General features: G+C 39.1%; 1 protein-coding gene across 1 annotated transcript in view; it reads right to left on the bottom strand.

Annotated features, from left to right (window-relative positions):
* The window catches only part of KCNH1 (potassium voltage-gated channel subfamily H member 1), a 185,411-nt gene that overhangs the window by 58,820 nt on the left and 112,694 nt on the right, over positions 1-13,897 (bottom strand). The window contains exon 10 of the mRNA XM_075707277.1: positions 11,864-12,060. Within this exon, the coding sequence (XP_075563392.1) occupies positions 11,864-12,060 (197 nt within the window). The remainder of the gene's footprint in view (positions 1-11,863; positions 12,061-13,897) is intronic.

Genomic DNA, 13,897 nt, shown 5'->3' with positions numbered 1-13,897 from the left:
GACTTGCTGCTTGAGCAATTTGAAAAATGCAGGCAAGAGAAATCAATGGCTAGTAATATGTTTCTAGACTATACCAAAGTTCTAATAGCAAAGCCAATATCCATTTGTTAGAACTAACGCTATTTTCTTCCTCTGCTATTGCTTTGTATCTTAATGTGAGCAAAGGTTACAGCATCCTCATATTTCATCTCTAGCCTAAACCGTCTGGTCAAATATGTGATGGAAGTCAACAGCATTTTTGTTTTTGTTAATCAAGATAATAACTGGCCATAAATAACATCTTTCCTGTTACTGTGAAGTAACAGTGATACCTTGGAAAAAAACAATTTGCCCATCCCCTTACTGAGAGGAAGACTATAACATGCGTCACTTCTGCAACAGTGCAAAGAATGCTGGAGTTTACATGATTTATTCAAATTTTGTACAAAAACCAGGCATCAACCTTGAAGATTGGAGACACAGATTTATCTGTTCTGGTCAACCTGGGTATACTATTGGCTCTTTTTAAAGAGTAACATCCTGAGATTTTTGTGGGGGTTTTGTTTGGGTTTTGGTTTTTGGGTTTTTTTTTAAGAATAAAGGAAAAAAAGATTTCCCAAAGGGGAACATAATTCTGCATTTTCACACAAAGACAATGCTTATGGCAGTTTACAAAGTAAATCATCCAGTGTGTTACAAAATTATTTTGGCAGAAATTTTCTTGGATTCTCTGATGTCAGCTGTGTAAATGAATCACAAAATAATTCTGTTGTGCGGTATATTTATTACAGAGCATTTAGGAGAAATGACCAGGATGGTGGAAGCACATCCTCTGAAATTTTAAGATGAAGGCATAGTACCTTTAGATGAATTGCAAGAAAAGGCCAGGTTGAGCTGGCAGCATGGTTCCTGGGGACCTGGTGTAGATGTGGTTTGCCAACATCACAAAGACTTGGAAGAAGGCACGTGTTGAGCATTTTCCTTTCTGTACTTGGAAAAGACCCCAGAAGATGGTGACAAAAAGAAGAAACACCTAAGTATATGGTAACGAAAGCACATAGTGTTCAAGTCTCAAATATTACTTTAATTGGGTGTCAGATTTTCACATTCATAATGCTGTACTAATTAAAAATGGATTTAGCAGACTTAAGTCCTGATAAAAACTGGTGAAAACATTATGCAGTCTCACAGCTGCATAGAGAGACAATGGATTTGGACCTGTGGTTAATTAAGATCACTTCATGTCCAGCTGCACAGCTGTTTCTGGATAGTGCTATTCCCACTCCAAGTCCTATGTGGATAGCATTTTGGGACACTGAGTGCACTCAGAGTAGCCTACCATCGTATGCTCCTGCTTCACCTGAGGAAGACAGTACTGAACTCAGTATATATGTAAGTGCCCTTACACAAGATACTGAAGTTCACACCCCATTTTGGAATGTAATAGGTAGAAAGAGAAAATGAATGGGAACCAAAAAAAAGTGATAGCAAGAGGGAGAATACTGACAGTGTTTTCAAGTGGAGCTGAGTGTAAGTCCCCTCTGCAGTTTGCTAGTCTAGGAAAATTACTCTAAAAACACTTAGTACATTCATTTGCATAGGGCTTTAATATTTTATGTCAGTGTCAGGCATCACATTTCTGTTTGAAAACCTGAATCCAAACAGGTGTTTGACATGATAATGCACTTCCTTTTGAGGAAGGAATCATACACAGTTTGAGGAAAAACACAGTTGCCTGCTGCAAACATAATACCAAATAAAGAGGGGCTGATTCATGATTGTATACTCATACTCTCAAAGTATTTCAGTAAGTTCTTATACTGAGCCGCAGCCCAACACAACGCCCTCCTCACCACTTGACTTCAGCTGTGGCAATAGTCAGCAGCTACGGTCATAGCAGGTTATTGGCGAGGCGCCCTATCAAGTTTTGTTTGCAATTGGTTCATTCCCATGATGGTAAAGCTTACTGGATTTCAAATTCAAAAACTTTCACAAGGCCACACCTCATAGTTACTCCACTTCACGTTCAGCAGTCAAACACTTCAATGTCACACTGGAATGGGCAGCAGCCTGTAAAGCAGGTTGACATCAGACACCACGTTACCTGTGTGACTCTCTTGCAGCAGGCTTAAGACTAAGAAATGTGGTACGCTCCCGGCTGTATTCAGCAAGATACTTGTTCAAAGGCAACTACAAGGCTGATTCTCAAAGACGGATACAGGAAAAACATCAGTTGTCTAAATACATAGGATAGTTTGACGCAAATACTGTGGGCACCTCCTAGTATTCATAAATCAAGCTGGGAAACTGCTTTGTTTCACACAAAATTTTAAAAGCATTTGTAACATTTAAGGTGAGCTACTTGTTTTATGCCCATCATGGTGCATATCAAATAGAATCCTTGGAGTAGCTGTGGAGACCCGGTTCAGGTATGCAAAGAGGAAAAGGACTTTCTTTGTCTCACTGTCCAAGAGTTCAGTTACAATAAAGGTCTCAACATTTAAGCAGGAAAACAGAGAAGCTGTAGGTAGGGTTAGTCTGGACACAAAGTCTCTACACAACATTAGGAGTGACATCCAGAATTTTATTCCTTTTTTTATAGGGGGCAGTTATTTCAGCTTTCATTGGAGAGCTGAAGAGAGGATCAACCTGATCACTTGGATTATAGAGTTTGATTGCTCAAGGATGTAGGTTTGCCATTGTAACTCAGCTTTCATATTGCACAGCTATCTACATTCTCTATCCTTCATGGAGTGCCTTGAACGGGTTGAGTGTTTGGATTTGCAGTCCTATGAGTTCAGCTTTTAGTGACCTTAGAGAAGACCAGAAGATCAAAGCTGTGATGGCAGGAAATCATACCCCTTTAGTAAGAGTTTGTCCTAGAGTCAGCTGCTTCCCAGACCACAGACACCAGAGATCATTTTTAAGAGTTGAAAAAAAAAAAACCACAGGACGGTATTAGGTCACTGTTCTGTCTTTTGCTTGGTCAGCAATGCTCCACAGTGTATGAAGCACTAGGGTATATCAGGAAGTACAATCACCAGGGCACAGAGGTTACCAAGGCATTGACATAATTAGTGCAGTTATAATACATGACAGATCATGGTGCATGCAGGCAAAAAAGCCTGGGCAACAGCATTTGTATATTAGAAAAAGTGCATAATATTTTAATTACTTGAGAGATTCAGCAATAGGCCAGCCATTATACATATATATACACAGGTACACAGGGATGACAGGCACCAATAAAAATCTTTTTTGTTTTTTAAATTAGAAATACAGAGAGATTTTGAAACTCTAGCCACTCAGTCATGGTAAGCAGTAGAAAACATACTTCAAGCTTTGGAGAAAGGGTAGGAACTCTTTGAATTCCAATGGAACGCCTCCTTCTTCTTTGCCAGCATGGTCCAAAAGTGGACTAAGGCACCTCAGTACACCTAACTGAGCAGGTGGCAGTGCACCATGCACATATTGAAAATAAGAATAACACACTACACAGACAGGCTGCTGTTCAGCCTCCCTTGTGTATCCATATTATACTTCTATTTATCTAAGTCAACACAACAGTAAAAAAAAAAAAAAAAAAACAAAGAGCTTAAACTAAGGCCTGATCCTTCCTACTGTAAAAACACTAGTGAGCATTTCACTGTTTTCACAACAAAGACCAGATTCCCAGACTGCATAAGAGCAGTTACACTGTCTTTTGGATTATTGTCTTCTGTTCCTGGTGGTGGGCCAACATTCAGAATTTACCCAGCTCCTAGGAAATTCATTATCTATTTTAAAAAGACTTAGGGGACTATTCTGGGAATCCTCATTCACACTAAGAAACCTTTATCTATATTAAAATTATTTCTACGCTTTAGTCTATGGGGGTGGAGGAGGGTAAAAATCGAAGTAATGCATTTTCTTCTGTTGGGATAAACAAGCTGGTGTGGGTGGTTGTGCATGTAAAATTGAGAGAAACCCCTTTTTTAATGTTAACTTTCTACTACTCATCTGAAAATAGCTTCACAAAAGCCAAATGTGACTCTTTTTTTTAAGGATTAAAATAGTCTGAAAACAAATTTTATTTTAATTCACCATCAACCTTGTTAATTGTGGTTTTCATCTACTCGGAATAGATTTATTATATATGAAAAGACTTTATGAACACTCCACAGATTTTGAAAAAGTCAGAATTTTTTTATTTTATGTTTAAGGTTGAGTATTTTATGGGTCATTGAGAAAAAAAACCCTTCCAAAAACAATTCAAGTGGGTCTACTCAAGGTGTGATGAAACAAACAAAATACCAGTCCTGTTTCTGGATTAACGGAACGAAGCGCTTAACCTCAATTTCAGGATGACCAGAACTTGTTCCATTTACCACATCTTTCTTCCAAGTACTGACATATAATTGGAATGTCTTTCATTGACATAACATTGACATAGTTTTCCATACTTAGAAAACATATTGGGAAATAGCTAAAATTCTGGTTTTATAAATTCAGTCTGTACAAATTTAATTTCTAATTCAGTGATCAGAATGCAAATGATCATTAATTATTTAGCAACCAACGTGGTAAAACCTATTAATCTATGACAGCACAGAACAGGAAATATTCTCTTACTGAAGATACTTCAAGGCAGTTATGGTTTTAGTATCACAGCTTCATAAAAGAATCATATTCTTCCATTTTAAGATGAATTGTACTTAAAAATTCACCCTTACCAGCTCTTCTATCAATTTAATTTACTGATGGTTATTAATACCTATTGATCACTGGGTTACTTCTAATGGGATTTACTAGTGAATGACCTATCAGAATTTCAACTCAATATTCCTCTGGGGAAATACACATCTTGTTTTTTATGGTATACTAAGTTATTTCTTCATAACAATTGTACAGACATTATACTACAGCATCTAAATGTATGCAAAATTGCTCATTATTCATAGTAGGAGAAGGCATCTCAAACAAGTGGTGATTTCACCAATTCAATTTAGAAGGGATTAGTCATTTAAGAGCATTTTAAAGAAGCATTTCGCTACTTACCCTCATAGATTAATCTAAGTTACAGCCAAAATCTACATGAAAATGTATCATGTACTGAATACAAACAACAGAACAGTTTTGTTGTCTGTATTGGGTTTATGTGGCAAGGATTTGGTATCGGGGTGCTGCAGGGGTGGCTTCTGTGAGAAGGCACCAGAAGCTGTCCCCATGTTGGACAGACCCAGTTCTAGTTGACTCCAAGATAGACCCACCACTGGCCAAAGCTGAGCCAATCAGCAACATTAGTAGCACCTCTGTGATAACATATTTAAGAAAGGGTAAAAAACAATGCACAACAGCAGCTGAGACACAGAAGCGAGAATATGTGAGAGAAACAACTCTGCAGACACCAAGGTCAGCGAAGGAGTGGGAGGAGGTACTCCAAGTGCTGGAGCAGAGATTCCCCTGCAGCCCATGGTGAAGACTGTGGTGATGTAGGTTGTCCCCTACAGCTCATGGTGGCCCACAGTGGAGCAGATATCCACCCTGCAGCTCGTCGAGGGGAGCCCATGCAGGAGTAGGTCTTCTGGCATGACCTGTGGCTCCACGGGGGACCCATGCTAGAGCAATCTGTTCCTGAAGGACTGCACCCTGTGGAAAGGACCCACGCTGGAGCAGTTCTTGAAGAACTGCTACCCATGGGAAGGACCCTTGTTGGGGAAGTTTGTGAAGGACTGTCTCCTGTGAGAGGGACTCCACGCTGGAGCAGGGGAAGAGCGCAAGGAGGAAGGAGCGGCAGAGACCAAGCATTATGAACTGACCGCAACACCCATTCCCCAACTACCTGCACTGCTCAGGGGGAGGAGGTAGAAGAGTTGGGAGTGAATTGGAGCCTGGGAAGAAGAGAGGGGCGGGACGGGGCAGGGGAGGGGGGGAAGGTGGTTTTTAGATTTGTCCTTATTTGTCATTATCCTACTCTGATTAATTGGTAATAAATTAATTTCCCTAAGTCAAGTTTGGTTTGCCTGTCACAGTACTTGGTAAGTGATCTCCTTGTCCTTATCTCGACCCACGAGATTTTCATCTTATTTTTTCCCCCTGTCCTGTTGAGAAGGGGGAGCGATAGAGCAGCTTGGTGGGCAACCAGCCAAGGTCAACCCACCACATTGTCTTAGAACTTCTTAGCTAATTATGTCTTCTATTGTACATATACATCCCCACTGTGTAAACTATTTGTCTGTAGCCAGATCTTCCTTGGTGTAAGCATAGGACCCTAAGGCTCAAGGCCACAGAGATTTAAATAGAACAGAAATAACCTCAGAGTTTAATAGTTTGGGAAACTAAACTTTAAGATGATGTCTCTGAACATAATGGAGTTACTCTGGGCTGAACACTTACAGTCACTGTAGAAATATCAATGTTAAATGCTTAACAGTTGGTCAAATCCTCTCCAAGTCTGGGTAATAAGGCTTTACCTGAAGGGGTCCAACAAGCTGCAGGAGCGAAGAAGGAAGAAATCCAAGGGCACATCTTCCTCAGAGCATGGGGTTTCAACACACTGACAGTCACATCACTTAAATTATCCATAGCAGATGCGCAAACCTAACAATATGCAACATGCCTCAGAGCACTTTCACTCCAGGGTGTAAAGACGATTTGCACAAAAATCTGTGAGCTAGATAAACAGTTATCTGTTAGAGACAGATAAAAGTTAAGTTGTCCAAGGCCAGAGAGAAGATGCAAAAATGCAATATGGAATCTACCAATGAGGAAACAGAATAAAATACATTTTGCTTAGATTGGCACAGAGAAACAGGGAATATAAGAACATTCAACTGTCTGAACAGCTTTTAAAAGGCAGCATGGGAAAGAACAGAGTTGAGTACTTAAGTGTTTATCTACATTTGGAAGGTTTTTTGGAAAATGACAACTTTGCCTCCTGGCCAGCTAATATGGCATAACTCCCAAGCCACAGACCCATCCAGATGTCTCAGTCATGTCCAGTGTCCTGGGTTTTCAGTGCTGTAAGACGCATGCCAGTCAAGCATCAAACCCGTCTTCCCACAGGACTTGTGGGATTGTTCTGGTGAATACAAACGCAGGAGAAAGAAGTAGGCTGTCAGTCTGACCATTCTGAAATCCACCATCAAATGGGACAATATTCTAAAATTAAAACCTTTCACTCTTCTCATTTTAAGAAAGCTTTGTTAAAATCTTCCAGCAATTCAGCCTTCTATATCAGAAAGAATTCTGGGATACCATTTTGAACCTATATCATGAAAAAGAATTAGAAAACTTGTCATGTGGAAAGGCAGAATACAAGGCCATGGATTGTCTCTCTGAAAACAACCTGCTGCCAAGCCCCCCAAGATTTAAAATCAAGGCTTGAAGCACTCCTAGCTGAAACATTTGATCTGAGAGAGGTTCTCTCTAGTTAGAGCTTACAGTATAAAAAGAAGAAAGGTGAAGCTAATGCTGAAGAGGAAAGAAAAATTATATTTTAAAATTGCTTTTAGAAAGAGGTGGTGGGAGCCCTGTCCACTGGCACAGTTGGAATTGCATAGAATAAGCACACCACTACATGTACAAAAGCAAGCAACCTTACACCAGCAGGGAGACAGACTACTCTGTTGCAATCACTGCTCTCTCAAGAAACATGTTCTGACTAGGAGCTTTGTCTTTAGACTACTAAATCACATTTGCTTTGTAAAAATGCAGAGCATTCTTTGCCATTTCTTTCAGTCTTACAAAATCCCAAATAACATATCTGCATCCTACTGCATTCCTTCTTTTATTCCAGGAGACAAATTTCAGCTTCTGGAAAAGCTATTTGTGCTTTCTATCATGATACTCCAAAGCATTCAGAATTAGTCATTTAATCTCTATCCAGACGAAAATGGCTTACTAGAGAAATCTCAGCTTAATAAATTATGTATAAGAATTCTCTCTTTTATGTAGCGTGTGCGATCATTTGAGCTATAACATCATTTACGGCTGCAGCAGAATGAACTGAGCAAATACACCGTGGTACAACCCAGCGTAAGTTAATATTGGTCAAAAAGCTCATACACACAGAAAGAAGCAACTGCCAAAACCAGAACGCTTGCAAGTGCTGCCAAAGGCCTTGCACATTCCTAAAAAAGGTGCCAGCAAACTTGCACCTCATGACAAGCAAAAGACAACGACAAGTAGCTATCACGCAAGCTTCTCTCTTCTTACGCTTTTACTAAGACAGGGCTATGAAGTCCAGGCTGGAAATCCAGAAGTGTTTAAATATTTGTTGGGGAAAAATAGACCTCCATCCAGCCTGTGAATCCTGCTGCCCTCCAAACCTGCAGTATTTCCTTTTCGTCTAGCACACCCACCATAAGGGTGAATTTGTCATTTGACCATCCCACATACCCCCAGTGTCTACGCTCTGGTTCCTCTATGAGATTCCAAAAACGTGCATAAACGTCAAGTTAACCTGCTTTAATTTCACAACATTGTTACAGCAGGAAGCGCTCTGAGAAATCCTCTGTCAGCTTCCTTTCAGCTGCAAAGCCCTTGAGTCTGACATACAGCCACCTGCAGCCACAGACTGCAGTTCCAGTTTCTTAAGATTTTGGAAAGAGAGAGATGCAGCCGCTGATTCTCCCCCCTGCTTCCAGTTAGATGAAAAGGTCGATGACTGACAGCAGAAAGAGTTAATTAAAGGTCTCCTTTCTCTTCGCCTTTAGGAAAAATAAAAAGTTTCCTAAGTCTGAGCTCCAGCCAGAGGTAACTAGACAGCTAATAACTTCAGGAGGGGTTTTAGTTGCTTGAGGAAACTGCTCAGGGAGTCACCTGACAGTGAGCTGACAGTTTTAGAAAAGAGGATATATTTCACCAGTGTTTGTCGAGAAAGCGAGTGAAAGAAAACTGTTTTCACAGCACAGACACGGACAGCCACGGCACGCCAGGGCCAGAGCACTGGAAGCATCTCCCTCAGCCACACAGTCCTCAGACGTCACGGGCAGTAGCATTTCATAGCTGTGGCCCTGTTCTAGGGAGGGCATAAAGGGGACGCAGAGACAGAAGCATCCTGCCCTCCCAGCTCAGGTCAAAGCACATTCAAGACCAGTAGGAAGAGCAGCACAAGGAATGGAGGGAAGATGCTTTTTACTTTGCCTAAATCCAGCTCTAGAGTTAGCTAAGGTCAAGACCAATTGGTTTCGGTTCCTTACAATGCGCCTGCGTGTCTGCTTATTTCTGTCACAGTCGTTAGCAAGCGGATCCAGACCCCAATAAGTATGGGGGACATCTGTAAGGTCAGCACTGTCTGGGACAGAGTGTCCCGTCTCCATGAGGGGATGAGTCACTGGAGGAGACCCAGCACCCAAGGAATATGGGAACATGGTGAAAGAGCGGACCAGTGCTAAAGCTCACTTAGGCTGAGCAAAACATGGCTAGAAAGCACCTTGCACTATGCAGTGAGACTCAGTACCATGGCCAAGCGAAGGCACACGCACCCTGGAGATGAGGACACCTCAGAGGAATAACCAAGTCTAAAAATATATCCCTGAGATCCTTCAGGCAAAAAAAAAAAAAATCCCCAAAGCTGCTTTTTCATGTATTTGGAATCTGTATGAATATATTTGGGATGAATATACAGTATCTACACTTCAACTAGTTGAACACTTTTGGAGCCAGAGATGAAACTGTTTATTGAAATGAAAAGTGTAATTCTGTTATTTATATTCCAAAGGATATGCAATACATCACAACCATAACTCACAGAAGGTACTATAAAATTCTATATATTCTATTTATATTCTAGAAAATTCCATTTGCAGAAATAGACCAGGAGAAGTGTTAGAAGCGACAGGCTGGGGAGCTATTTCTATAAAAGAGTCACAGATATTTAAACCAGATTAAATTCCGAACTCTAAAAAGTTGCTTTTTAATGTGCATTATCTCCAATCTCTAACGTAGCGTACCTTCTATGCATTTCCAAAAACATACATTATTTACATTATTTAACATCTGCATTCTGATTGCAATCAGCCTTCTTTCAATAAAATAAATAAAATTACAGTCTGTTAACCTAGAACCATCAAACTCTCACTTTCATTATCAATCAACACCACTTTTCTGCTGACTGCAACTCAATTAAAATCCAATTATTTGAATAACTGGATGGAAATTGCTATCATAAAATGTACCTTTTTATTAGGAACAATTTGTGTAGAAAATTGACAGCACAGGAATTACAATACTGTGGTTAAGAAGTGTTTTGTAACCTGGGCTGGGAAAAGCTACACTGATAAACATGGAGGGAAAGTGTGTCACTTCTGGAGTAGGCATTTGATGCTAAAATTGGAATTTTGGCTCAGAGCAGATCCAAAATGATGCGACTCTGCTAGTGTTATGTGAGCTTTAAGAGAGTTGGTCCTTCTATGCCTCAAATTCTGTTATTTCTACTGATGTTAAAAAAAAAAGCTAGTTATATATTCTTAGACCATTTTACCACATTGCCCACAGTGTTATCTTAAATACGCCAGTCAGTGATACTGATGCTTTAGGTGATCTCAATACCAAATTCTTTCATTTCTTTTATTTCTCACATTAATTAACACCAGGTAATTAGCTGGGTTTTAAACTTAGTTTTTAACAGGACATCTCTCTTAATCTTCTTGCAGCTGTATATCTTCTCCTCATCCTGCAGGAACTCAATGTAATTTGAAAAAAAAGTCCTATGGGGAAATCCTTAAGTATAAATTTGCTTCTTAGTTTTTAATCAATTTTCTACCAGGGCTTTGATTTAGTTGACTAAAGTGCAAATAGCACATTCTTCTTTGCCCAATACTGAAAAGCTGAATTCTTTGATATTGATAACATATGCAGATAGAAAACATCACCACACTATTTTAATTTCAGTATGCCAATTCTAGATTTAAAAAAAAAAAAAATTCAATACTCTAGTCTTAAAGTCTAATTTTAAAAAACACACTTCAAAGATGAAAAGGTTTCAATTTTTTCAGGTGTAATTATCTAGGACTTACTTGGCACCTGGAAGTTACCATGGAGAACTGTTTTTAGGAACAAAAAAAATCTCCTATTGAACATATTTCTTTAGCTGATTTCAAGTATCTTTATATCCTAATATTTTAAAGCAAGTATAGGTGCTCCAATGTATTTATTTTCAATGTAATATTATTGTCTTCTACATTGCATCATAAAATCATATCAACTGAATAACACCTATTACAGTTTTAATAAATTTCTACAGAGGTGGTTCACTGAAGATTACACAGAGAATTTAAAATGGGGTATTAAGTTATGATGATTAGCGTTTGACAAAACTTGAACTGGCATGCAGGAAGAAATGAAAAGAGAAAAAAAATCAAGGATAAGAAAATGGAAACATTATAGATAAGCAAAGTAATTCCAAAATGTGATTGATACTAAAAGAAACAACTCTTGATAGAATCAGTCATGTTCATATTACTTTTCCATTGTGATTAGTGGTGCTGATTTTTGTTCCATATATTAGATTTCATACCTTTCCTTCCACTTTCCTTGTAACTTCAGGCAACACCTCTAACATCTTTTTAGCTGCTTTACAAACTAAAGTTGCAGAAAGTAGTGAACACTGTTTATCACAAGTGCATGATAGTTCGCAAATATGCTGAAATCTGTACACTTCATAGAAATGTAAAAATACTTTCACATATACATGGTCCAGCTCCCTATAAAACTAGCACTGGATTAAATACTTATGGCCTTTTGACTCTACATGCTAGCAGTGTCTCTTAGGCAAGCTCTGAAAAACCTTCTTATAAGAGAGGCTACAAGAATGCCAGAATTCAAGCAATTCAGTTTTTTCATATAGACATCATTAAAAGCGATCATTTACGTGCTGTGTGTTAAAATCAAAGCTACTTACCCTTTTTCTCAAGTTGTAGGTCAAAATGAGATTTCTGGAGAAGGAGTGTGAAAAGGCTGTGTAGAACTCCAGCACTTTCTGCAAGGCATCCCTCTTAATCACATGAAGATCACAGTAAGTCAAAGCCCTTACGTTAGCACAGGACTGGGCAAGGGTAGACTCCTTCCAGAACACATCACCAAAAACGTCTCCTTTGCCTAGAGAAAAGCAGCAGCATTGCTTTCAGTAATGGTACTATTTCCACCAAAAATATAAAAGAACATACATCTCATTTATGTAGTCAAGGTTCTCCTATTTTATGTGGTCAGGAAAAAATTCTGTCGGCGACGGGGGGGAAATCGTTGAAATATTTAATTGATAACATTTTCCACTATCTTTTTGTTAATTACAACAGCCCAGCAACTTTTCACAAGAATAAACCACAATCAAAAAGTGCTTCATGTGACAAGTCCCTTTTAAATGTCAGTAAAGGTTTTCCTCTAAAAATCAAGAAAAGCATTCATTCTTGGTTCATTTTCTCTTCTTATCCCTTTCAAAGAGATTAATTAAGAGGAAATGCTTTTTCTCTTTCTTCTTTTAACTGGCATGCAAACGATTTGTTTCTTACATCTATGTTGTTGAATTTTCTTAATCTAGCTAACAATTACCGGCTATTGTGTCAATAAAACCATCTTGTATAATAAGTTAGTGCACTTACAGGCTGTAACAAAACACTACTATATGTCAGTATTAAAGTAAGTTTACCCCAGTTCGCTAGATCATCACCAGAAAAGTCTGTCTTTACAAGAGCATAAAAGAGCAGATCCCACAAGTCTGGTGGCTCTAATGCTTTGCAGCTGCTAAGCATCTCAACAAAATCTCTCAGTAGTTGTGCGAGTGTGCCCCCATATAATATAGCAGAGGTTTAACATAACAATGTAGTCCAAACCAAGAAGAATTACAGGTTAAGTATCACCAAGATAATACTGACAAGGCAAGAATATTTAGCCATTACACACTGGAAGAAAGAAAACGTCGCCATTTCCTTACAACCTTCCCATACGCCTGCCTCTATGAGCTTGGGGCAGGCAGTGAAATCCCTACTGAGGAATACTGCAAGGAGGGCATTTGCACCAGTCTGGGCACTACAACGCAGGGCAAATATACCAGATTTTTTGGTCGTCATGTATGAAAGTCTATATGAAAGTCAAGAGAACTATCACGAGTAAAGAGGTCAAGAAAACTTCTAAATTAAACCCAGAACTCCCATCTCAGCCCTTGAGCTGTACTTCCACCATTACGTAATCTCTTCCATTAGATAAGTGTTTTCTCTTTGAGGACAAGCTATCAGCCTGACGGTAAGCTATGCTGTAGTGTGATAAGCTGTGGTTCACACTGATATGCTCCCAGTCTTCCACAAAAGCCATGTGCAGTCCACCTGCCAGGGACCAGTTTAGTCCCTGAACGGTTTGGAGGAGCATAGACTATATTTCCATTTTAAATGCATATATACACTGAAACCACCTGTTCCATAAGCACATTTTTCTCCACAAAGTTAGGCAAAGGCACCAGAATGATACCCTTTCTTCCACCTCTAGTCTCTTTACATAGGCCAGTGCCAACATCCAGAAATACTACAAACACTGCCTATCAGTAAGCATGGTGGTAGTCCAATAGCCCGGTGCAGACAGGAACCTCTCATTTTAATGGCAATAACTTTTCACATTTTTCAATTATTTAAACATATGCTTTTTCAGTAGATACATTAAAAATGCCTAAGAAAAAAGCTTCCATGCACTTAAAATAGATCATCATCTACAAGGCTTTTAGACAGACAAACACACAATACATTCAAAATTGAAGTGAAACAATTTTTATGCACCATAAAAACTGATATGCTTCACTGGGTAAAAATGGATTGTTTGCCTTTGGAATAAATATGCTTTTACTTGCAATCTTCCAGGCAATTAGCTAAACAACTGTTTTAATTAACGCTCTGGAATCTGTCAAGTATTGAAATGTGCCATCACTGATGAGCAACAGTTAGAACTGGTA

Source organism: Pelecanus crispus, chromosome 3, assembly GCF_030463565.1.
Source record: "Pelecanus crispus isolate bPelCri1 chromosome 3, bPelCri1.pri, whole genome shotgun sequence".
Taxonomy (NCBI): Eukaryota; Metazoa; Chordata; class Aves; order Pelecaniformes; family Pelecanidae; genus Pelecanus; species Pelecanus crispus.
The sequence above is the reverse complement of the archived record's forward strand: the minus strand, read 5'-3'. Positions and strand labels throughout refer to the sequence as shown.